Here is a 26,754-nt window from a genome sequence, read left to right on the forward strand (position 1 = left end):
AAGCAGTGACAGATTTTATCTTCTTGGGATCCAAGATTACCGCAGACGGTGACTGTAGCTATGGGAGGAAAGCTATGGCAAACCTAGACAGCATAGTAAGAAGAAGAGACATCACCTTGCCGACCAAGGTCCGCATAATCAAAGCTATGGTTTTCCCAGTAGTAACGTATGGCTGTGAGAGCTAAACTACAAGGAAGGCTGAGCGCCGAAGAATCGATGCTTTCGAACTGTGGTGCTGGAGAAGACTCTTACGAGTCCCCTGGACTGCAAGGAGGTCAAATCAGTCCATCCTAAAGGAAATCAACCCTGAGTGCTCATTGGAAGGACAGATACTGAAGCTGAAGCTCAAATATTTTGGCCACCTAATGCGAAGAGCAAACTCCCTGGAAAAGACCCTGATGCTGGGAAAGACTGAAGGCAAAAGGAGAAGGGGACGGCAGAGGATGAGATGGCTAGATAGCATCACCAATGCAATGAATATGGACTTGAGCATATTCTGCCCAGATATTGAGCCCAGAGTGAGCGCAGGACAGGAAGGCCTGGCGTGCTATGGTCCATGGGGTCACGAAGAGTCGGACACGACTTAACGACTGAACAACAACACTCAAGCCAACACTTTGAATACCAAAACTTAGCACTGGAGATTCCAACACCCTTACCACCCTTCACACACACACACACACACACACACACACACACACACACCCTGGTGCCTTTTCCATTTGATATGGGTGAGAATTAACATTTGGTATGTGTTCTTTAGTTTTTAGTTTGCTTAGTACATTTTTACCCCTCACTTCAGACAAACAGGCTCCTAGAGCAGCTTACATAAGATAAGTAATAAACAAGACAGTCTCTGCCCCCAAGCTTAAACTCAAAAGACCCAACACAAAAGGAAAAAGGGTTGAGGAGGAAAGAGGAAAACTATTAATTTATTTATTACATTTCTAATCCTCCCAATAACTAATCTTCTCTGGGCAGATTACAAATACTTAAAAAATATAAAATAAATTATTTAAAGGAATAAAATACAATACAGTGCAAAACAATAAACACCATAGGAATCGATAAAACAGCCATAAAAATCTAGAACCAGGTCTCTAAAATGCCTGGGAGAAAAGAACAGTCTTTGCCTGATGCCAAAAAGATAACAACGTTGGTGCCAGGCAAATCTCTTTGGGGAGTTCATTCCATAAGTGGGGTGCAACCACTGAGAAGGCCCTCTCTCTTGCAGCCACCTGTCTAGCTTCCTTCAGTGAGGGCACCCGGAGGAGGGTCTCTGGAGATGACCTAAGGGTCTGATCAGGTACATGTGGGAGGAGGCATTCCTTTAGATATACTGGTCCCAAGCTGTTTAGGGCTTTAAAGGTCAACATGAACACTTTGAATTTGGCTTGGAAACAGACTGAAAGCTGGGGCAGCTGATAAAACATTGGCATCACATGATCGTATTGGCTAGGCCAAACTAGTAAAGATTTGGCACCCAGTGTTATGAAGTATGTAACTCTAACAACTAGCTTGGGTAAAAACAGTTGAGGGAGAGGAGGAACCAAGCAGAGCTGATCTCTCATTAGAGTTGATGGAATGGGTCCCAGTGCCCAGCCTGCCCCCTACTCATGACCAGCATGTACTGCCCATGGCCTCTGTGCTGAGAGGCGGGGTCTGGGAGCCACCATTTTAATTTCCTATAAAGCCTTGAAGCAATAGCACAGGATGATGCTGCACAACACTGCATTGTGGGAAATTTAAATGGTGGATGTTGCCCAGTGCTGATTAGAGCGCTGCTCCTGCTGTTGCTTACCACTGTCACCAAGTAAGCTCTTGGGGGGGGGGGGGCTAATGGAGGAGGGGGGCCACCAGAGGGCATTTTGCTAAGGCCCCCATCAAACCTAGAGCCAGACCATCCCCTTATGCCACTGCTGGAGCTCAGAAAGTTAAACCAATGAACTGCTGCTGCTTCACCTCAGTACACCTGCTTATAGGACCAGGCCATAGGTTTGAAGCCATTGGAGGCAAACTGGCCTGAGGCTGAGGTATATCGGCTTAAGCAGTGTGTGCCTTGCAACCAAAGACTGCAGATGATCATGCAAGTAGAGCTATTCAGGGGTGGGGGAGGGAATGAGTTCTACTCATGTGGGAGAAATTATGACTATGTGCAGCATTTGCCAGCATAGGCCGTTATGTGACTAGTAGTAGCAAATCTAATTAAAACTGCCAGAAATATTTAGGTTGGTAGAGTGTAATGAATTTGTAATTTGACTAAGGTGCAGAGGTTAATAACATCCCTAAGTTGGGGATCTTTAATCACTCTAAACATTCAGGACCTTGGCTTTCTGTCTCATCTAAAAGGTGAATTATCCTTCACTGGGGAGAGAATTGCTAGTTCTCAGTCTTTCTTCTTCTTTTTTCAAGCTGCCCATTATATTTAACTCCTTGGAGGTGAGTTTAAGAGGCTAAATTTAGGCACAGTTTAAAAAGAAAACATGGCATGAAATTATAGCAGACTTGTTAGCTGTAGCTTGTGTTCTTCTGACCATGCCCCCCCAAAAAGTCCGTCCGTCCGTCCGTCCCCCATACAAAAGAGCAGGTGCTCCAGTCGTTGATTTTCCTTTGTTTCCACAAGTGTACTCCATAATCTGGTGAAAACAATGCCCTGGCAGGCAGGCATCATTATAGCTGTTACACTCATCAAAACATTCCTTTTATCCCTGGTACATTTCAGAAACAGAGGAACATGGTCTCCTCAAAAGCACCATTGACATGAAGGAGGGTATGCATCACTAGTGTTTTGGCAGGCTGTAGCTCTGTATTCTACATCTGAGCTACCAAGTATGGAATTGGGGGGAATGGCTGGAATCCTGAACAGCAGTGCTCCACATTGCAACATTCTCTTACACGTCTCACTCATTTCACCCTAATGCACCCATAGGTGCAGTCCTATGCATATTTAGACAGAAAAAGTCCTACAACTCCCAGCATTCCCCAGCCAGGATGGGGAATGCTGGGAGTTGTAGGACTTTTTTCTGTCTAAACATGCATAGGATTACGCCCTAAGGCCATGAACATAAAACAATGTTGTGATGGACGTAATTCTGACATACTGAGTTCATCCGAGAGCACAATGAACTTGTGAACTTTTCATACATCCTGAACAGGTATGTATGCTTTGGTATCCATATCTCTTCAGGATATATATGGACGTTTCACAAGTTATCATGATGCATTAGAGGTGTTACTGCACATGTCAACCGCATCCCAAATACAGGGGGTGGGAAGTCACCGCCTGTTAACATACTAGTAGTACTTGTTCATGGAATGGCAAGTATTTTTATCTTTGTCCTTTTGAAATGTCAGGCATGATGACAAAAAGAAGCCTCACCTGAAATGAGAGACTGAGGAGTAAATAATGCATCTTCAGCAGCTGAAATAGTTTTGTTGCCAGCTTGATGAGTACTAAGACAGGAATCTTTGCAGCAGCTTCCAAGGAGACTGAGGATCACCAGATCAGTTTAGACAAATCAAATGGCCAGTTTCTGTTGGATTTGGGATTTGTTAATCAGCAGCCTGAGAGTCTCATTTGCCATACTGAGCATTCACATGGCCTGTTCATTGATGGCTCTAAACTGACTGACCGTTTGGTGTAATGAGGATCAGCAGGAAATGGATGGATTGGTTTTAATCAATCTGAGGGTTTGGCCCTAAAAGCTGGTCTTAACATACTTGAAACCAGCTTTCCCCAATCTGGTGCCCTCCAGATTTTTGGACTACAATTCCCATCATCACATCCCATTGACCATGCTTCCTGGGGTCATGGGAGTTGTAGTCTAAAACATCTGGAGGGCACCAGGCTGGGTAAAGCTGCTCTAAATGAACAAATGTTTGCTCTGGATTTTTGTTGAGCAAAGTCTAGAGAATGGTCAGGTATGAAACGATGCCATGCTGGGTGGATACGGGATGACAGTCCTGAGGTGCCAGTGGTCTCATAAGTCACTAAGATTGAGCTAATGTTGCTGGCTAGGACTGGGGTGTCTGCAGTCCTCTTCCAGTTTCTGTCTGGTCCCTGTATCAATTTGTTCCTGCTCTGCTGGTGATGCATCCTAAAGTTCATAGGCCATGGTTGGCACTGGAGAAGTCTAATTGAAAGGAATTTCTCAGGAGAGGTAAAAGCACAATAAAATGTGAGGAGGATCATGTTCTCACTTTTCCAAACCCTGTAGCAACATTTCTCTTGGTGTTGCTTTGCACAGGTCCCAACCTACCCGGTGCTGATGAAGAAGGGGAAAGCTTGTTTGTTCCTTTGAGTTGTATCCCATCTTAGTCTAACTTAAATCTCATTCATTTCAATGGGGCTACTCTAAGGAGGACTACCATTGGGCACAGCCCTATGTCTCAGCACAAGGACATGAGAGAGAGCACCAGGCTTCCGTAGGCAAATGCTGGGGCCCAAGTGCACCAAGGGTCCACTGCCATGTGCCCTGGCCCCACTAGTGCTGATGTCCGTTTTGACCCTTCCACCCACCTGGTTCCCTGACTGCCAGTTATCTGGTGGTAGTGGCTGGTCTGGGAAGCTGCCTGCCATTCTGAGTTTCCCACAGTGCCCTGGGCTGCACTATGTCAGGACAATATGGGCAGTTTAAAATGGTAGCCAGTGTCATGACCCAGGATTCCAGCAAAGACATGGACTCGAAGCCCAAAGAGCCAGTGGTGTCAACAGAGGAAACGCCAGGCCCAAGCACCACTGCAGAACCCAAGGCATCTGAACCTGAACTTCTATAGCCCCCATTGCTCAACTGACCAGAGACCCCTGGGCCTCAGACCCCCCCAAGCCCAGCCCCAGCACTAGACCAGCACCCCCTTCTACAAGAGCCCCACTTTCCATGGAGCCGATGCGCCAACGCCAATAGTGTGCCAGGCATGAGCTCTTGGAGAGACGGGGCCGTGCTAGACTCCAGGCCAGAACCCGGTCCCTTCAAGGCTTCCATTCTGTGGGAAAGGGTGGAGTCTGGGACTGCAGCATAAGAGGCATCAGTTTGGTCTCAGACTTAATCAGAGCAAGTGGCTCACTAGGCGCTCTCTTGGATGCTGCGGTTTTTATCCTGCCTCGTCCTGAGCCTGGTGGGCTTCTGCTTGGAGCAGGAGAGGTAATTTAGGTGTGCTTGCTCATGGTGCTGCTGCCTGCCTGCCTGCCCGCCCCCAATAAGCCCACTGAAGTCAGGAGCACCCATCAGATGGTGCTTTGCCATGGGTCTCTTCAGACCCAAAGCCATTTCTCTGCATGGAAACACGCATGAGTTCCTATGGCTACGGATGGACAAATCTGTCAGTTTTGGTTGCTCTCAGTTTTACACTTTTCCAGTCGTCAGTTTGGTTTGCCCTGAATTTGAGGCTTTAAAGACAAAAATCTCTGCATGAACGTTTATATGTATTTTTGTGCACATTTTCCCTAAAACATCTATTTTTGGTATACGATTTCGTATACACATTTTTGCAAGCAATTTTCCTAATATAATGTATTTTAATGCATTATTAATATGCACATTTGTATATGCACTTTTCCCTAATATATGCCTTTTGGTACATGTGTCTTTGGAATTTGGAGAGCTCCACTGCAAAACTCAGAAGTGCAAAATTTCAAGGGATAACTGAATTTCGGTTTATGTAGTATATTTCGAAAGGGCAAAATTAGGTAAGTTCATATTAAAATGGGAACCAAACAGATTTCTTCCCTATCCCCGCATATGGCCAAGTCAAAGCTAGCAATATGAATGGTTTCCCAGGGCATGAAAGGATACCTGAGTGCATATATAAAAGTAGGGGCTACTTATTATAATAGTAAGTTTGGTTATTTTGTACCCAGTACTAACATCTGTACTTATCCTGAATTGTACAATATATGCTTTTCTCTGACTAAATTTTCCCTGAATATTCAAAGAATGTTAATGCCAAAATGACATCCATGAGCATTCATTTCTGTTTATTTAGTTATGGTGTGATTATGACTTTCATGGTGTGAAAAATATTTGCTTGTTTTTATTGCAAGAATCACCATTGTACATCATATGCATATACATTCATTTTATTATTGGCATGGCGTTATAAAAATATCCTTGAAATACAATGCTTTTAAAGCCTTTATTTCTACAAAGAGATCTTTTCCCATTGTAGTGTAATGAAACTTAAGGGAATGTGCTATTAGGCCCAGTTTACTAGCATCAATATTTTGAAAACATTATTAGCTATGAATTGAGAACTGCTAAACTGAAACAACAGAAAAATATTTCCTTAAGCAAGAATTATTTTGGATTGTTATTAAGCAATATTCAGAAGCTGTGCTTATAACATTGCTTTAGAAATAATTAGTGTTTGCACTATGCGTGTAAAGAGTGTCTATGAAACTGTATATCCTAGTTCCCACTTCTCTCCCATAGCAGAATCTAATTATTAAAGCTGAATGTGTGATTCAAATTGACCAGGCTGAGCCTTCATGCATTCATTTTAATTTTGGCCCAATGGGTTGACCTAGAATGTCATATTTTCTCATTCCCCAACAGGCCTAAGATAGTTAATTTTTCCATTACACTGGAGTCTTTCTTGTTTTTTAAGAAGATACTTTAATTGCTTTGGGACAGAATTCATAAATACATTTTCTGCCAAGTGTATTCCTCAAAATATGTAATTGGTCTGTCTTGTGACTGGGGATGGTGACAGAATATGACATATGTGGAGAACATAATTACTACTGCAGATGTGTGAAGTGACTTCTGTGCTTAAAATCTGCTTAAACTTTACCAGTAGCTGGGATCGTTGTGAAATAGGCTTCTGTTAGTGCTGAAAACTGTGGGTTCAAAGGAGTTGTTTAGTGTGTTGGTATTCAGACCTACCACCTCTGCTTTGTACTCAGTCTTTGGGGCAGGTTACTTGTCCATTGCCATGCCTCCCATAGCAGCCATTGTGTGGTGGTGCCCACAACAGTTTCTCAAATTGCCAGATATTCCCAGGGCCCTAAAAGATTGCCTACCCCTGGCTTCAGTCAAGCAGTTTCTTTGAACTAAAAGGCCAGATCTGAAATTAGGCTAATCTCAGCTATGTTGAAAATAGTCCCATAATACAGAAATGACTTTACAGTTTAGAGTCAAGGAAAAACATGACAACAAAGGGCAGATTGATATGCTAACAGAGCATTCCTATGAGAGAGAGCCTTCCTATGGTTGGAGGGGCAGGCCTTATCCTTTCTTGCTTCCAGCACATATGTAATGTACTCCATATGGCCATCCTATTATAGATGCCCAGTTTACATGACATCCCTGCCATTTGGAAGTGGACAAATTTATGTACGTATGTATTTACAAGATTTTTGTACTGCTCTACATCTCCTTGTTCACCAAGGGGTGAACAAGAAATTAATAATAATAATAGTAACAGTAGCAGAAATACAGAATTAACACTTTTACAATCAGATTGTGCCAATAAAACCATGGCTGGTTAGTTAGGGAAGGCTTGTTTAAATAAAAAATGTCTTCAGCAGTTGCTGAAAACAAAACCATGTTGGTTCCTGCCTGACATCAACAGGCAGAGTTCCATAGAGTAAATATAAAATAAATATTTTATTAGAACTAAAGATTCTAATAAAATAGCAATAAGGCAGCAATTCAAGCACTTTAAGGCCTAGAAAAAGTAAAAGTGCCAAGAATACAGTTACGTAGTCACCAGGTGGCTCTCCTTCAGGAAAGATGGGGTGCAACAACCAAGAAGGCTCACATCCCTATCTCCACCCAGCTTACCTCACAACTGGGCCACCCAGAGTCATCTACAGCCTCTGTAGATGACTTAAGGTTGCCACTTAGACATCACCCAAAAAGAGGACAAAAGAGGATACCAGTTTGCATAAAAATTTGCATATGCTTATTTATATGTATACATGCAAATTTTAAAATGATTACTATGATTTAAATAAAAATATAATACTGCTCAGCACAGAAGGGAGGACTATGACCAAGTAACCTGTGTGCTGTCCAGGTGTTGATGAGAAACCTCAAGGCCCCTGCACTCTCTTCGTAAGGTTCTTTATCTGTACACCAGTCTTGGGCTCGACCACCTGTTAAAGATAAGATGATTTCAAATATAGGACAATTCTCTGTAACATAGGACACCTGGCCACCAGGTTGTTGTGGGAGGAGGTGTTTACTTAGAAACTAAAGCAGAATGAACTCATACTTTCCTTCAGTAGGGGAGCACAGAGATTATGTAGATAAAATCTAATAGGCTTTGAAAATAAAGATCTGCATGTTTCAATTTCAGGATTTCTTCAGCAAATCTGATCCGTTTCTGGAAATTTTCCGGATGAATGATGATGCCACCCAGCAGCTTGTTCACAGGACTGAGGTGAGATATGAACCAATTTTGAACTCAAAATGGGTACAGCTGTCGGTGAGATTTTTTTGTTATTATTCACACAAAAGTTGATAGGATGTTCACACACAAACCCACACAATTTCTAGTGGGGGAGGGCGGCAGTTTTACCCGATTTTGCATGCGTGTAACCACTCCCTCAGTAAGCTTTTTATTTAGGCTGCTTTGGGGGAGATGTAGGGCCTTCTGATAATAGTACAAAGTGATGTTTATTTTTCTGTTTTACAAATGGCGGCATGGTTCCAGCAACAATAGCATTATATCCTGTTCCCATGTTATAGAAGAGGGGTAGCCTTGCTGAACCGAAAAAGCCTGACTGTGGGAAAGATAATGGTCCCTGTTATTTTAGAAAATCCCGAGGATCTATCTTAGCGTTCCTGTTCTAATGAAAAATGAGAGTGTGTACCTTCTAGAGAACTAAGGGCCAAACTGCACACGCTGTTATTGACATGGTTTGCCTTTGAGTGCAAGATTTTTCTTTCACAAATAGCCTGGGGGGGTATAGGGTGGCCACCAAAAAAGAGGACAAAAGAGGGCACTGATTTGCATAAAATTTTATATGCTAATTTATATGTGTAGATGGAAATTTAGAAATTTTTACAATTTAGATTATAATAATTAAACACAAATACAGTTCATCTCACCTTATTGTGGAAGACGGTGGCCAGGCGACTTGTGCACCTTGCTCAGTCTGCTGTCCAGGTGATGCTAGTGGACAGCTTCAAGGCCCAGCTCTGCACTCTGATGGTTCTTATCTTTAACCCAGATTTGAACTGGATAGCTCTTCAAATAAAGGACACCGTCAAAATAGAGGACAGTACTCTGGCAGCCTTTCAAATGGAGAAGTATCCTCTGGAAAAGAGGACACATGACCACCCTTGGGGAGCTGAATTGGGACCGGGGTGTGGGGAAAGAGGGATTTAATACTTTGTCTCCACTGTGGTCATGATTGGCTGAGGGCCCCTGTGGCTCTTTGCATGGGGAAGTACTCCCATTTGTTCCTATGAACTATAGCTTGGGGGGGAGGGGATTTTTTTACTGTCCCCCCACACAGACACACACTGTAGGCCTGATCGGCATCAGCCCCTGCGTCTGCTATTTGCATGAAGGAAAAAGCTCCCACTGGTGTGAACAGGAGCTTTCTCCCCTCCATGCAAATTGGTGTACAGGCCCTGAGGTGGATTGGGACTGCAGCAGGGGGTAAAAGATTAGAGCCTGTCCCCACAAGCCACAGACTCAATCCAGTTTACCCCCCACCCCCACCCCAGCCCATAATGGCTATCTGTGAATGAAAAATCTTTCCCTGACGGGCAAACCACATGAATAACATCACATGTCCCTAATTTTAAAAAAAACAAGGGAACAAAAAGATAAGCGTCTGCATGAATTTGCCTGGCATTGCTCTGGGGAGAGGTAGGCATAAAAGAACATTTAAATACAACATGTCTTTGAAAGATTCAGAAAATAGTGCAAGTGCCATGGGAAACTCAACTCCTTCATTCCTTTTCTCACATAAATTGTTTGAGGAAAGTTATTCCAGGATTCCAGTCAGTTTACTCAAGCTGTAAGTCTAAAGTGATAGGAGGCTTTCTCCCCTCTCTCCTTTCTCAGCCGCCTTCTTCTGCCTGTCATTTGGCAAGGTCATAAATTAATATAGCATTTTGTGATAGGTGCATTGCTCCCACAGCAGCAAGATGTGATGCTGCCAACAGTGCCCCAAAATCAATATGTTTATCATGTGGTTAAAGGCACTCATAGCAGCCAAAATGTTCTCTCAGAGAACTGATTCAGTAGTCAAGGTGGGAGATAGCTGTTTAGGGTCAAACAAAGATATCAATCAATTATTCTGTGTGCCTTCAGTCTCATTTGGATTCCCAGAACCAGAAACGTCAACTTGAGGAATATATGTTACAAGTGGAATCCACAACACTGTTGCAGTATGGAGAGTTTCTATTCAGGTTTACAGCCACTCTCCTGACCTGAGAGGGAATTTCCATCTCCCCACAGCCCGCTACAGCCACCCAGCATTCTATGGGTAGTGAGCATGCTGCATTGCTGTCTTCATCAGGCTGTTTTTGAGGCTCCCCCTCCCTAAATATTTTTGTGCTTCTGTGAATCTTGGGTTTCCCCCAAGCCTACTGATACCACCCTCTTGTACATGGGTGGTGCCGTTTAGCAATGGCAGTCATAGACCGCACACTAGAAATAGAGGGTATGATAGCCCTATTTCCTCCTCATGAAATAAACTTGATATGGAGGACAGTGAATTCCACCCACCACCCATTACTACTGAATATACCCAGGAAGTAAATTTCTTTTCTATGCTCATATTGTCATTTCAGACTTTTTCAGTCTCTGTCTTGAATGGTTAGGAATCTCTGTTTGCTAGTTCTGTGCTGTATTCTTTGTTTTTTTACTGAACCAGTCCTAAGGCAAAGGAAATCATGGACTCTAATGAATTTTGGCAAGAAGCTTAATTACAAAAACAAATTGTCAAATGTCAAAGCTGTTGCTTAACAAGGAGCCTGTTCAATATTATGTTAAATGAGCGTATAGCCACAAAAAGTGTAAGAAAAATGTGCCATACTTAAGTGTTCCTAAAGATATGATCTCCTTTGCCCATTTAAAGAAAAAAAATCTTTATAATAGGCCTTCATTTGTAAATCATTATTATTGTTGCTTAACACTTTGGTTTTGAAATATGTTTATGGTTCCTTTAATTTCAATCCTAGGTGGTGATGAATAACTTAAACCCAGCCTGGAAGTCATTTAAGGTGTCAGTAAATTCGCTTTGCAGTGGGGACCAGGACCGTAGACTAAAGGTCGGTGATCTCAATGAACTATGGAGCAAGAAGCTTTGCATTTTAAAAACTCCTCTTTAAAAACTTGAAATTAAAGACTGCCACTATTTTTTTTAAACACACACCCTCTCTCTTAACATGAAGGTGCATCATCTTGTAGACTCATTTATGCTTAGTCAGTTTGGATTAAAATGTGCACAGCAGTATATTCCCGTAATGATTCTGCATAATATTGTAAAGGTCCCTCGATGTAACACCACTTAAGCCAACAGAATTGAAATATTTCAGAGAGCAAAAATAAAGTGCTTGCTTGTGTCAATCAGGGTTGCTGCTCGAAAATGGATATATCTAAAACCAGGCAGCTGTTAGGAACAATATTGTAGGGGGAAAATCTGACTTTCCATCTCTACCCTCCTCTCACACAAAAGGGTGATCTTCAGGCTGAGCAAATGAAGATATATAAAAAGCTTGGTTTAAAAGCACCCTGGAAGCTTAATATGAATTAGGGCTGAGCTTCAAAATCTGCTGTGACTCGGCCTTGAAGTAGGATAAATAATAAGTGGCTGAGCAAAGGGAGACCTGTTGGCTCCACTCAGCTGTTTAGCATTGTTCTATTTTGGCCTTCCCCAACCTGATGCCTCCCAGATGTTTTGGATTACAACTCCCATCAGCCCGAGCCAGCATGGCCAATGGTCAGGCATCCTGGAGTTGTAGCCCAAAATGTTTGGAGGGCACCAGGTTGGGGAAGGCTGCTCTGTTTGGTTGTGAATCTGCAATATCTCACTTACAAATGAAGACAGCCATGAAACTTAGTATGCACTTGCATTATATAATTCTATGTTTCAAGTTCAACAACCTGTCTACCCATTTTCAAGTTGGGCAGAGTAGATTGCTTGGTATATATGAAAAACTGTTGAGCTTGCAATAAGACTGCAGGATGAAGATTGTGAAGCTGCCCAATGAGGAATGCAGAATCTGCATTAACGTGAAGTGACGTCTCTTGAACCATGTGAATAGTAGTAGAAAAGAGAGGGTTCTGGGCATGTACAAAGTGCCTTTCCCTCATAATTGATTCAACCTACCTTTCAGGATTGTGGAGCTGTTTGGTTTTAGTTTAGCATATTTTTTTTTAAAAAATCAGAAAACAAAATATTTGCACAGACATCTGTGCCTCTGCAGACACTAATAACGTTGTTTGGGTGTGATTGGCAGTTGCCAAAAAAGTAATACAGATTGATAAGATGTCTGCAATGTTTCCTTCTTTCTTTTTTATTCTAAAGTTTTGATAGCTGAAAGTTGTGATAGGTTAGAAATAAACAAACAAGCGGAAAGTTACAATAACCCTCTGGTGTCCTCCAGGCCTGGTACTTAAGAATTTCTGAAGATATTCTTTGCTCCCTCTCCTAGATATATATTTGTACACACACTTCCTAGAAAGCACTTACACCTCCTGTTTCCTGTGTTCCATAATGTAAGACTGGCTGCATTCACACATCACTTTAAACCATGAATTATGGCTTAATATACCAGGGTGTGAACAAGCAGTATGCCAGTGGATACAGCTCTTTTGCTCTTGCTTTGTCCCTCCCTTTCTGTGAGTGGGTAAAATAACCAGGAAAAGGAATGCTTCTTGAAACATCTAAACCTGCAATCCTGGTTTGTTGCTCTCAAACAAGCCAGGATTGTAAGCCAGCAAACGAACCAGGATTGTAAACCAGCAACAAATCAAGGCTTCTTGTTGGCTTACAAATCCTGGCTTGTTTGGGAGCAAGAAACCCTTATTCAGATATCATGTCACAAGAAGCTTTTCCTTTCCTGGTTAATGTATTGCTTGAATGAAGGGAGGGTGAAGTGGGGCAAACAGGCTGCATGCACCAGCACGCCACTCATTCACATCCTGGTTTATTAAGTCATCATTCATGGCTTACCATATCATATGAGCATTTGATGATGGCTGCCTCAGCTCACTGGGCAGTTTACAGAGATTAAACATTAAAATACAATATACAAAGTTTAAATCCATTTACATAAAATGTAACTGCAATTATTATTATTATTATTATTATTGGTGTTGTTGTTGTTGTTATTGTTATTGTTATTATTATTATATTTACTGTGGCAGTGGATGGGAAGGGGTACCTTTTTATCTCTTCATGTGCCACAATGTATTAGGCCAGCCCTGCAGAATTAGAAATGTACCCATTACCGCATCTGCTCAGACCACAGTTGTCAAGGGCTTTACCTAATGAATTTCTGCTAGTCTGTTAACTGTTAAAAGGACAGAAACCCTCTTGATTTAAAGAAAAGTGGGGGCAATATCCTAGTTTAAACAATACAGTATTGTTTCATACCGATAATATTTCATATTGTAAAACCTGGATGCAGAAATGGATACCAGAATGAATTAGGAAGCTCTACAGCTGGCAAAAATCAATAAACATATAAAATAAAAAATTCTTTTAAACAGTAAAAAAAAGAATTTAAAAAAATCTAAACTAAAACCGGAGGAAAATACAAAACACTACACTCAGCTCCCATAAACACATGTTGAAACAGCTATACCTTTGCCACTTGCCAAAAGACAAGCAGTGATGAGACCAGGTGACCTCTCAGGAGGGCATTCCAACCTTAGGCACCCCAGCTGAAAAGGCTGTGTCTCATGTACCCACACACTGAACTCAGATAGTGAAGGGATACAGAGCAGGACCTGTGATGTTGACCTCAGTGTATGGGCAGGTTCATATGGTAATCCTCTGCCCAGTTCCAGCCCCTCTCCCCATAACATATAATTTTGAAAACACCTTACCTGATGTCATCACCTCGTGCATTTCCCTGCCATGCACATGACAACATTTGTTCTCTTGTCTAGTTCTGCCCTTTCTTCAGGCCTCCACAAATCTGACCAGGTGAGGGCCTCTGTTCAGGACAATATGAGAAGCTCCCTCCTCTGAATTCCTCATTCATTGAGCTTTGGAGCAGGCAGAAGTAGTTCAACAACAGTGGAAGAAACCGTCCTGTCCTCTGACTTGGGATAAGGAGAAAGAGTCTTTCATCACATGCTGGGCTTTAGATCAAGCAGAGAAGCTTGCACTGCTTCTGCTTTCTCCAAAGCCCAGCATGTTACGAGAGATCCCCTTTCCTCGTCTGAGTTCTCTAGGATGCATTGAGAACTTGGGGTGTGGTGGGAGGGGGAGATGATGGTGACCGCAAATGATGGCTGGCTAGTTACCAGTGCTAAAATGTGTAGACCCCTGCCATTCTTGCTCATGTCCAAATGACTTGTTGGTAAATATGGAACTGATATCACATGACCCAAGAATCAAACACCCTTCCTCCTTTTATGTGCCCCCTCCTTTCTGCCTAGTTATATTTATTAGAGCTGTGCACAAATGGCCTCTTGAAATTCTCCACTTTAGTTGTGGGCAAAGAAATTTGGGAGACAATTTCACCACATTTCTCCAGGGAGTGGAGAAATTCTCAATGGTTTCTCCCATTTAGGGCTCCCCATTGGCAGGGCTTGTAGCACATCTTCTTCTTTTTGATAAGGGGTTTGGGGGTTTTCGTGCTGCAACAGCATCAACTGTCTTGGCAGGCCGGCCCCCAGTTTGCATCCATGGCAATGCAGGTGGGGCAGTGTTGTGTCTAGCTCCAGGGATGAGGTGGTGTTAGTGCTCTGCCAAAATCTGTCCTCCAATTTCCTCCCCCCATGAAAGAGGCTTCCATTCTTCTGCCTCATTCAGGATGTTTTATAATTTATTTTGGTGATCTTTTTGAGCTTACCTAATCTCAGCTAGCCTACCAGGCTGCTTGCACCTCCTGATCTGAAAAAGCCCTATGGGAGGAATTACCTCATGTTGCCTTCCACTGGGCTTTAATTGAAGTGTAGGAAGCTGAGGAGGCTACAGTCTCCCAGAGAGATGAAAATGAAAAACAGTGTACAATGAAAAACAGGACACTTGTGCTCACTCCTCAGCCACCTCCTAAGTAAGGTAAGCCAAAGAAACCCAAACCCAACCCATGAGAATTTCTCTGAAATTTCTTCACCACTTCATTTCTTTTTGAAAGCAATTTCTCATCTTTCAAATTGAATGAGAATGGTTGAAAAAAATGTGGGAGAAACTTTCGGCACAGCACTAATATTTATGATGAAAGAAAAGGCTACACAAGGGGACACTCTAGAATTTGAAAGGCCTCACAGTGGAAATTCCCCTCAGGTGATGTTCCTCATTCACGTTTCTGCCAGTTCTAGTGAGAATGGGCCCATGTCCCTTATGTCATGAAAATTGTTATTATAACTCCCAAATATCTTACAAATGACCCATCCGATTAATTGCTACTGTGGATTTGGGTCAGTGAAGATGTGTCTAAAACACTTTGAAGATGAAAGAACTGTGTAAGTGGTGTCTATTAATGGTTCGAATATCTTGGATGTCTCAGGAGACGTGCTATCAGAGAGATTAAAATAACTGAAAAGCAACTTGCAGTGCTTTGGATCTCCAAGGACTCTTTTTGTTTTTGAGAAATGGCAGTTTGAAGGTGAAAGGCAGACATGAGTACAACCTACCCATGGCAGCATTAGGGGTTTCTGAGACAACAGCCTTGCTTGCTTTGCTTGGATGGCTCATTCAGGCTAACATGTACTTTTAGCCTGACAGGATCTTCTTCAAATCACTGCCACAGCTCCCCTGTGTTCAGAAATGTAGCTGTAACAACCTCCTGACACACTGTGGAATGTGGTGAGAGGCCATGGCAACTGAACAAAATGCTTGACACCCAGCTTCTCATACCCTGAGACTGTGAACCGTTTAAAAGTCAGTGGGCTTCTTCTAAATCTTGGGGAGGGGCAACATGTGGCCTGTGGGCTGTCACCCCCCACTGCCCTCAAATTTTTTTTTTATTTTTTTTTAAACATTTTGAAAAAAATGGTATCTGGAGTGGTGTCATGGGCCCAATTCTTCAAGCACACGCTCTGGCATTCTGACACAGGACACCCCAAATCAGTGAGACTTTTTTTATTGTAGCAAATCCCATGGGAAAACTGTAATGACTACATTCTTCAGAAATCATATAGCTGATGACAATTAGTTATAGGCTCCATAAGTAATTCCAAAACAACCCAAAGCTAATAACTATAACCGTGTCAGAGAACTACAACTTGGTTTCCCCGTTGCAATCTCTATAGTTCAGAATACAGGGAAAGGCTCTCAAAAGGATTCCTGGCATAATTCATCCCAGCCAATCCAAGACCAGGATTCTAGAAAAAGACCTAAACAAATCTACACACACAGAGGTAAAGTCCAACACTGAAAACTTTGTTGGAACCTCCGTGCTATATTGGTCAAGGCTTTCAAATCCAAGAGTAAGTCCCGATGTAGAGATTTCAATGACCATAGCTTCCACTTTGGTATCTCCATGCTACATGGGTCCAAATTCACAGCAAATAAGAATTCAAGGTTTATGAAAAGTACAGCAGTTCTTTTCATGGCAAGTTCTTAACAATACGAAATTCAAAGATACAAGCCTCCATATTGGATGGAGAGTCCAAGTGAGGAGTGTCTTAAGAGGCTCAGACAGTAATAAGTCCAAACAGAGAGAATTTGAGGCAGTGAAGATGAGAATGTTCCTAGCAAAGGCTCCCAGCCTGCTTAAAAGTGAAGGTGTGCCTGTGACAGCCTTCCTCCTGAACAGCTAACTGACAAGAAGCAGCCTGCATGGAGTTCGGAGGGGAGGCACAAAAATGGCACCCCGGACCTTCCAAAGTTACCCACACCTGTTCTAAATATTATTTTTGAACCTGTATTCTTAGGGCGGTGGAAGTAGGAACCGATTTTTAAAAGTGAGCATGGTGACAGAGTTTCCCACTTCCTGGGGTTTCTTGTTGGCTCTGGGGAAAATGTTAAGGAGACATACTTAATGGTTCCTATATCATTAACTTTTATTTTAGATGTAGATTTTCTAAAACAGAATTGGTGAAGCCCATGGAAAAACTGATGACCTTTGCCCCAATCCATTTTGTAATAATCGTTTCTTTTCTGCATCCCACTACTACCACCCATGCTAGTTTCCCCATTCACTTCTGTGGAGGGACAGCTTCCTGCATACACTCATCTAAAGAGTATGAAGCTGAGCCAGCCAAATGCTCAGAATCAGCAGGCTTTGTGGGACATGCTAAGGTTCCTTCCTGACCTGAGATAAATTGATCGGTTTGACACAATGGTCTAGTTCATATTTAACAGAAACCTATGGTTTCTTGCTATGTGAACAAGCCATAGCAAACCTCAGGGTCACATTCTCCCCCTTCCCTCATCTTTCCCACACTGGAGGATGGAATCAAAACCTCCCACTTTCAGTTTTAAGCTAGTTGCATTTCGCTGTGATGTCCAAACTCAGAGAACTATGGTTAGTGAGAACAAGCCAGGATCAGACTGAAGTTTCAGATCCTGGCTTATTCTCAAACATGGTTTGTACAGGCTTGTTCATGTAGTTGGAAACCATGGTTTTCTGTTACATCTGAACCAGACCTCTGTGTAGGAAATAAAAATCTTTTTTTTTCTTTTTTCTTTTCTTTTTTTGGGTGAAGAGCTCACCTACTACACAGAAACCTGCTTCCTTGGCATTTTAGCATTATTTCACTCCACTCAATAATCGTTCTTCAGATAAGTTACCCCTGTATCCTCAGAAGAAAGGGAGAAATCTTTAGAAGAAGAATGGATATGCTTGGGAGAGATCTCTATGTCAGTGGGTGGCTGGGTGAGACAGATTCTTAAGTAAATTAAATGTACATGGTATATTTGATTTTTAAGAATGTATTCCCACATTCCCAAATACTGTGCATTTTCAGAGCAGTACCTGTCCTTTGTTTGTTCTGTTGGTGGAAAAGAATGCCCATCAAGAGTTCAAATCACTCATTAGTCATAAAAGATTGGAATAAGTGAACTTGAATGCATTTGTTACTTTGAAATCAGTGGAGCTTGGAATCTATGAAAGACGCTTAATGAGAGGCGATTCTCGTTCCCTCCTTTTGATTTCCTAAAAACCAAAGACAGTCTAATAAAATCTCCTCCTTTTGCATGCGGTGCTGGTCTCTGTGCTCAGTGCTATTTTATTTCAGACATCAATGATACGATCTTTAAGCATAAATGATAAAACTAGCTTCTGCTAAAAAGATATCTTTTTAAGTCCATGCAAATCTATCTTGTCTGTTTGTCTCTCAGTTTTAAAACAAAATTGAAAAGCTCTTGTTCAGTTTTCTTCCAATTTAGGCTATGACAATCTTGCAATGGCCATTTGCAATTTAAAGTGTGTTGGGATGGCAGCTTTGTTTCTCTTACGCTACCTAAAACTGAAAGAGGGCAAGATACTAGCAAATGATTAGCATTACATTGGGCATGGGGGCTGCATGCCCAGTATTGATCCTACAGTCACTGAAGCCACAGTGCAGGAGTGAGGAACCTCAGGCCTGGGGGCCAAATGTCGCCCTCCAGGGTTCCCCAGATGCCAATACCCTTTCCCTAGCCCCATCCCTTTCCTAACAACTAAGGATGTACAGATTGTATAAAATGCATTCCATCTGTGTTTTGCAGATTGTCAGGCAGCTTTCGTTCCGTCATCTGTCCATTGCTGGAATTAGGTTTTTTGTTTCTGAATTTGCGCAAATGTGAACTTGCACATTTGTGAAATTTGTGCGTTTGTGAATTTATGCATTTGTAAATTTGTGCAAATGTGAACTGCGCAATTTTGCACATGCTAAAATGTGCAAATTTCCCCAAAACGCACATTTTCACACTTTATCTTATGGGGGAAATGCACATTTTTTGCTGATCTTTTTTATTTTGCGAGTTTTTCTATGACAAAATTTGTGCAAAATTTAGAAAACTGCTCCATAAATCTGTGGAATCCGCCAGACGGGGAGAGCTGGTCCACTGCGGAATCTGCAGGTCGGATTCATGAAAATCCAAACTCATTTGGTTCTGTTGTAGATTTCTCCAACATCCCTACCCACAACCAATGATCATTTGGTGGTTTCTTGACTTTTGTGCATTTTCCCCCTTTCTAAAAGGTTGGAATCCCTCTGCTAAGGCTTAGTTACGGACAGTAAAAGCTTTAAGCTACAGTATGCTGGCATTTTTTGGTACTGTTTGCATTTTGACTCTGCTCACCAGCGGAATGTGGCTCCCAAGAACGTCTCTGAAATTGCATTTGGCCCTTGAACTGAAAGAGGTTCCCCACTTCTGCCCAAGTATGAATGGGCCAGGATAACTCAGAACCAAGTGAGACCTGCAGTTTGCTGGGGAGTTGAATGTGCACAGGAAGCTTATCATGTTTCCTCTCCAACACTGTCTATTGGAGACTCCATTTTTAAAATCTCCATTTCATTCGGTGAATAAAACAACATATAAAACAACTTCCTTGCCTTTCCTGGAAACACAGAAAGGACTATAGGAGATGTCGCTGAATGAAAGTAGCATGATTAAATTATACTTTTAAAAATCAGATTCCCAGCTTTTATTCAAATGTGCCCTATAATATATTTTCTGGTGCTTTTTCCCAGGAAATCTGACTGTCAGGGTCAAACTAAACAATACGAGAAATACGTGGTTGTGTTTCACATGAATTGCTTTTTGGAAGGAAGGAACAGGCAGAGAACCAATGAGACATCAATCAGGATCAGGCACCAGAAGGGGGCTTAACCTTTTTTCCCAGAGTGATGATCTTGATGCAGATCAACCCCCCACCTCAGCTGCTAATTGTTATGGGAGTGTATCTGCCATTGGATTGGACAGTCAGTCGTGCATTTGACTCGCACTGTAATTTAGGTCTGTGGCAAACCTTAAGAAATATTGTTCTTTGATATGATGGGCTGTTTTCTTTTTCTTTCTCATGGCTGATAGCATGCCATCTTTCTTAAAATGTTTTTGCAGAGAGATGGAGAGGCAAAGATGCAGCCATCTCAACAGATATGATCTAATCTGCTGGCACGGCACACACACAAAAGAAGCTTTGTGCAAAGTTGGCTTACCAGATGTGGCATCTCTGAGATGTCCTTAGCTCCCTCAGTGGCTGAGGGGGAACTCATCTCAGTCAGCCCATTTTCACCCCTGAAGGAACTGTTGAGGCTCGATCACATGAGTTAAAAGAAGAAGAAGGCAGTAGACTCAGCCCTTTCTCCTTCAGGGGTGAAGATGGGCTGACTGAGATGAGTCCCCCTCTGTCCCTGAAGCAGTTGTGGGGGCTAGGAGAAGCAGTTTGTACTTCCTTACGTCCTTCAATGCTACTATGTTAGGGAAGTGAAGAAAGGTCTCACTTGGTATAAGCAGTGGTGGGGAGCTGGGGCTCAGCTAAAATCCCTGCTAATTTTTTCATTAGCAGGGATGCTGACGTCATCTGCCACCCCCTCTTAGAATTCCTTGTTCTCTCTGAGCTTAGCTGCAATCCTCACAGTAGCTGGGGGTGAAGTATTTATATACACAATATATTGCTTCCTGTTGTAATGCAAAGAGATTTGGGGAGTAGGTTGGTATTGAATGGGTAATATAGATCCATTAGTTTTATTCGAAAAAACCTCCCTGCCTTTAGCAGACAAAAACTGCTAGAACTGATTTGTTGATATGGATCAATACAGCTGCCTGAATTTTTGGACTCTCCTTGGGGACGTTGCTATGGGGACTGTTATGGCGAGGGCCTGTACTTTGACATTTACCACCACTGTTCAGGAAGTCCACAGGCAGGGCAGGAGACTAAACACAGTATTTGAACAATAAGCTACAAATAATCTTAATTTTTCACCTCTAAAGCAGTTCTCTCTTCACATTAGCTGGGGGTGAAATGAATTTTCCCAGCAACAATATTATTATTATTATTATTACTATTATTACTATTACTATTACTATTATTATTATTATTATTATTATTTCTATACCACCCAATAGCCAAAGCTCTCTGGGCGGTTTACAAAGATTAAAAACATTACAAATACAGTATACAGAGATTAAAAGTAATTTACATAAAAAACACATGAACAGACAATATACACAAGAGAACAACTTCAGACAAGCAATCTTAATCAAACAACCATAACCATAACACAATCTAGGATCGATTAAAACTAATCATATGCTGACGAATGCCTGGGAGAAGAGAAAGGTCTTGACCTGGTGCTGAAAAGATAACAATGTTGATGCCAGGCAAGCGTCATCAGAGAGATCATTCCACAATTGGGGGGCCACCACTGAGAAGGCCTTCTCTCTTGTTGCTGTCTTCTGAGCTTTCCTCAGAGTAGGCAGCCGGAGGAGGACCTCAGATGTTGAGCATAGCATATGGGTAGGTTCATGTCGGGAGAGGCGCTCCATCAGGTATTGTGGTCCCAAGCTGTGTAAGGCTTTATAGGTTAAAACCAGCACCTTGAATCGGGCTCGGAAACATACAGGCAGCCAGTACAAGCGGGCCAGAATCAGTCTTATATATTTGGACCTTCTGGTCCCTGTTATCAGTCTGGCTGCTGCATTTTGTATGAGCTGCAGCTTCTGAACCATCTTCAAAGGCAGCGCCACGTAGAGTGCATTGCAGTAATCTAACTTGGAGATTACCAGAGCATAGATAACTGAGGCAAAGTCCCCCACCTTCAGACCACCATCTCCATGTCCAGTTGAGAAAACCAAGTCTAGAGTATGCCCCACTGCATGCATTGGGCCAATGACATGTTGGGACAGTCCCGTGGTCATCATGGAGGCCATGAAATCCTGAGCCGCCCCAGACAAGGTGCCCTCAGCATGAATGTTGACATCCCCCAGAACCAACAGTCTGGCAGTTCGCAGCAGTGAACCCGAGACCACCTCTGTCAGCTCAGCTAGGGAGTCTGTTGAGCAGTGCGGTGGGCAGTACACCAACAGAATCCCCAATCTGTCCCGCTGGCCCAACACAAGGTGCAAACACTCCAGACCAGTAGTCACATGGACAGGGAGCGTGCAGAGGGAGATGGAATTCCTATAGACCACAGCACCACCACCCCCGGCCCTCCCATCTTCCCTGATGCTGAACCAACCACCCTGGTGGGCAGAACTGGGACAGCCTAACTCCTCCCTGCTCACCCACCCAGGTCTCAGTTTTGCATGCCAGATCAGCCACCTCATCCACTATTAAATCATGGATGAGGGAGGTCTTTTTTTGAACTGATCTGACATTTAAAAGCAGCATCCGGAGACCCAAAGGCTGGCTTATAGGGCAACCACCACACCTGCGGATGGGGGGGAGGGTCAGAACACAGCACAGCAATTAACCGTCTGGGCCATGTTTCCCTAACCTGGCTAGCCTTCCTCCCAATGCCATATCTCCCTTGACCTGTAACCACAGTAATTGGGCCCCCCTCAAGTACCCCAACGTGGCCATATATCCTCTCTCCCAGGCACATAATGTATTATTTATGTATTTATTTCATTTCTGTACTGCCCAATAGCTGAAGCTAAGCGAAAAAAACAACCAACCCCCGTCACAGAGAAGCTGCAAAATTAATCAGCCAATGTTAGGGGGGTGGCCCTTGCCGTCTCCCCAAAAAGGGGTGACCCCACCTTTGATGGTGCCACCTTCAGCGTCGGTGCCCCGCATCACAGCCAGGCAGATAAGAGGGTTCCCAGGGAATTTGGGCCCAGCTGGCCCAAATCAGCATTAATTAGCCTGGGAGATTTTTTTCCCCCTCTTCATCTCCAGCCAGGGGGTGGCTTCGTTCTGGCAGCAATACTGTCCCAGGCAGGGCCAATGAGGTTGTAAATCAGCCCACCTGTATGATGTCCCAGCAGCCTTCCCCTGCCTGATCCAGGCTTTGAATGGCTAACTCGACATCAGAGCTGGGCAGATAAGAAGCTTCCCAGGGAACTTGTTGTTCAGTCGTGTCCGACTCTTCGTGACCCCATGGACCATAGCACGCCAGGCCTTCCTGTCCTGCGCTCTCTCCCGGAGCATGCTCAAGTCCATATTCATTGCATCAGTGATGCTACCTAGCCATCTCATCCTCTGCTGTCCCTTTCTCCTTTTGCCTTCAGTCTTTCCCAGCATCAGGGTCTTTTCCAGAGAGTTTTCTCTTCACATTAGGTGGCCAAAACATTTGAGCTTCAGCTTCAGGATCTGTCCTTCCAATGAGCAGTCGGGTTGAGTTCCTTTAGGATTGACTGATTTGACCTCCTTGCAGTCCAGGGGACTCCTAAGAGTCTTCTCCAGCACCACAGTTCGAAAGCATCAATTCTTCGGCGCTCAGCCTTCCTTATAGTCCAGGTCTCACAGCCATACTTTACTACTGGGAAAACCATAGCTTTGATTAGATGGACCTTTGTCGGCAAGATGATGTCTCTGCTTCTTACTATGCTGTCTAGGTTTGCCATAGCTTTCCTCCCAAGGAGCAAGTGTCTTTTAATTTCATGGCTACAGTCACCGTCTGCGGTGATCTTGGAGCCCAAGAAAATAAAATCTGTCACTGCTTCATTTCTTCCCCTTCCATATGCCGGGAAGTGATGGGGCCAGATGCCATAATCTTCGTTTTTTTAATGTTGAGTTTCAAACCAGGTTTTGCACTCTCCACTTTCACCCTCCACAAGAGGCTGTTTAGATCCTCTTTGCTTTCTGCCCTTAGGGTAGTATCATCTGTGTATCTGAGGTTGTTGATAATTCTCCCGGCAATCTTAACTCCGACCTGTGATTCATCCAACCCGGTGTTTCTCATGATGTACTCTGCATATAAGTTAAATAAGCAGGGTGACAATATGCAGCCTTGTCGTACTCCTTTCCCAGTTTTGAACCAATTGGTTGTTCCATGTCTGGTTCTTACTGTTGCTTCTTGACCCTTGTACAGGTTTCTCAGGAGACAGGTAAGGTGGTCTGGTACCCCCATCTCTTTCAGAATTTGCCACAGTTTGTTGTGATCCACACTATCAAAGGTTTTAGCGTAGTCCATGAAGCAGAAATAGACGTTTTCTGGAATTCTCTTGCTTTCTCCATGATCCAGTGAAAGTTGGTGATTTGATCTCTAGTTCCTCTGCCTCTTCGAAACCCAGCTTGTACTTCCGGTAGTTCTCGGTTCGCATGCTGAAGCCTAGCTTGTAGGATTTTGAGCATAACCTTGCTGGCATGTGAAATGAGCGCAATTGTACGGTAGTCTGAACATTCTTTGGCGTTGCCCTTCTTTGGAATTGGAATGTAAACTGACCTTTTCCAGTCTTGTGGCCACTGCTGAGTGTTCTAAATTTGTTGGCATATTGAGTGCAGCACTTTAACAGCATCATCTTTTAGGATTTTAAATAGCTCAGCTGGAATACTGTCATCTCCACTAGCTTTGTTGTTAGTAATGCTTCCTAAGGCCCACTTGACTTCACTCTCTAGGATGTCTGGCTCCAGTTCAGTGACCGCACTATCATGGCTATCAGGGACATTCAGATCTTTCCTGTATAGTTCTTCTGTGTGTTATTTCCACCTCTTCTTAATCTCATCTGCTTCTAGTAGGTCCCTGCCTTCTTTGTCCTTTATCATGCCCGTCTTTGCACAAAACGTTCCCTTGAGATCTCCGAATTTCTTGAAGAGATCTCTAGTCTTTCCCATTCTGTTGTTTTCCTCGATTTCTTTGCATTCTTCATTTAAGAAGGCCTTCTTGTCTCTCCTTGCTATTCTCTGGAACTCTGCATTCAGTTGGATATATCTTCCCCTTTCTCCCTTGCTTTTCGCTTCCCTTCTTTCCTCAGCTACTTGTAAAGCCTCATCAGACAGCCACTTGGCTTTCTTGCATTTCTTTTTCTTTGGGATGGATTGAGTTGCTGCCTCCTGAACAATGCTACGGACCTCCGTCCATAGTTCCTCAGGCACTCTGTCTATCAGGTCTAATCCCTGAAATCTATTCCTCACCTCCACTGTATATTCATAAGGGATATGATTTAGGTCATACCTGAATGGTTTAGTGGTTTTCCCTACGTTCTTCAATTTAAGCTGAAATTTTGCAACAAGAAGCTCATGATCTGAGCCACAGTCAGCTCCAGGTCTTGTTTTGACTGACTGTATAGAGCTTCTCCATCTTTGGCTGCAAAGGACATAATCAATCTGATTTCGATATTGACCATCTGGTGATATCCATGTGTAGAGTCGCCTCTTGTGCTGTTGGAAAAGAGTGTTTGCTATGATCAGCGTGTTCTCTTGACAAAACTCTATTAGCCTTTGTCCTGCTTCATTTTGTACACCAAGGCCATGCTTGCCTGTTATCCCAGTGATTTCTTGACTTCCTACTTTAGCATTCCAATCCCCTAAGATGAAGAGGACATCTTTTTTTGGTGTTAGTTCTAGAAGGTGTTGTAGGTCTTCATAGAACCGATCAACCTCAGCTTCTTCGGCATCAGTGGTTGGGGCATAGACTTGAATTACTGTGATGTTGAATGGTTTGCCTTGGATTCGTACTGAGATCATTCTGTCGTTTTTGAGATTGTACCCCAGTACTGCTTTTCCCACCCTTTTGTTGACTATGAATGCTACTCCATTTCTTCTAAGGGATTCTTGCCCACAGTAGTAGATATGATGGTCAGCTGAATTAAATTCACCCATGCTTGTCCAGTTTAGTTCGCTGATTCCCAAGATGTCGATGTTCAATCTTGCCATCTCATGTTTGACCACCTCCAGCTTACCTGAATTCATTGATCTGACATTCCAGGTTCCTAAACAATATTGTTCTTTACAGCATCGGATTTTCTTTTCACCACCAGACACATCCACAGCTGAGTGTCCTTTCGGCTTTGGCCCAGCCGCTTCACTCTTTCTGGCGCTACTTGGAAATTCCCTCTGCTCTTTCCCAGTAGTATATTGGACACCTTCTGACCTGAGGGGCTCATCTTCCGGCGTCATCTCTTTTAGCCTTGTGATACGTTCCATGGGGTTTTCTTGGCAAGAATACTGGAGTGGGTTGCCATTTCCTTCTCCAGTGGACCACATTTTGTCAGAACTCTCCGCCATGACCTGTCCGTCTTGGATGGCCCTGCATGGCATAGCTTATGGCTTCACTGAGTTACGCAAGCCCCTTCACCACAAAAAGGCAGTGATCCATGAAGGGGCCAGGGAACGTGGGCCCAGCCAAAGTTCGCCATTGTAATGCAAAGTATTTTATGGTGGCTGGATACCAAATGGGCAATTCAAATCCATTAGCTTTAGAAGAGACCTGCTCCTGGTGGAGATGAAAACTGCAAAAACTGGTTTGTTGTTATGGGTCAACAGAGCAGCCTGAATTTTTAAACTGTCTTTGGGGGTGTGGCTATGGGGACAGTCATGATGAGCACAAACACTTCAAAATGTACCACTCCACCACTGGGTATAAGTAAATGTCCGGGAGCTTTTCTTTTCCCAGCTGAAGTATCAAAAAAGAAGATCAGAGGTAGGGCTGGGCAGGAAGGGGTGCATAAAGGCTGAACAATCTTTCCGCCCCAACAAGTGCCCAGCTGCATCTTTTACTAGCAACTTCAACTGACACCTTTTATTGTTTTAAAGACATTTCAGCAGACTTTGATTCAGCATCCTGGCTCACTGAAAC

At 43.2% G+C, this 26,754-nt stretch overlaps 1 protein-coding gene across 12 annotated transcripts in view; it reads left to right on the plus strand.

The window, feature by feature from the left end:
• The window catches only part of CPNE4 (copine 4), a 272,750-nt gene that overhangs the window by 170,913 nt on the left and 75,083 nt on the right, over nt 1–26,754 (plus strand). For all 12 annotated transcript variants that reach the window (XM_084858175.1, XM_084858176.1, XM_084858171.1 and 9 more), the window contains 2 exons: nt 8,299–8,382; nt 11,142–11,231. In XM_084858175.1, the coding sequence (XP_084714301.1) occupies nt 8,299–8,382; nt 11,142–11,231 (174 nt within the window). The remainder of the gene's footprint in view (nt 1–8,298; nt 8,383–11,141; nt 11,232–26,754) is intronic.

Source organism: Heloderma suspectum, chromosome 5 (assembly GCF_057233095.1).
Source record: "Heloderma suspectum isolate Gila_16-S chromosome 5, 16-S_ref, whole genome shotgun sequence".
In the NCBI taxonomy this organism is placed as follows: Eukaryota; Metazoa; Chordata; class Lepidosauria; order Squamata; family Helodermatidae; genus Heloderma; species Heloderma suspectum.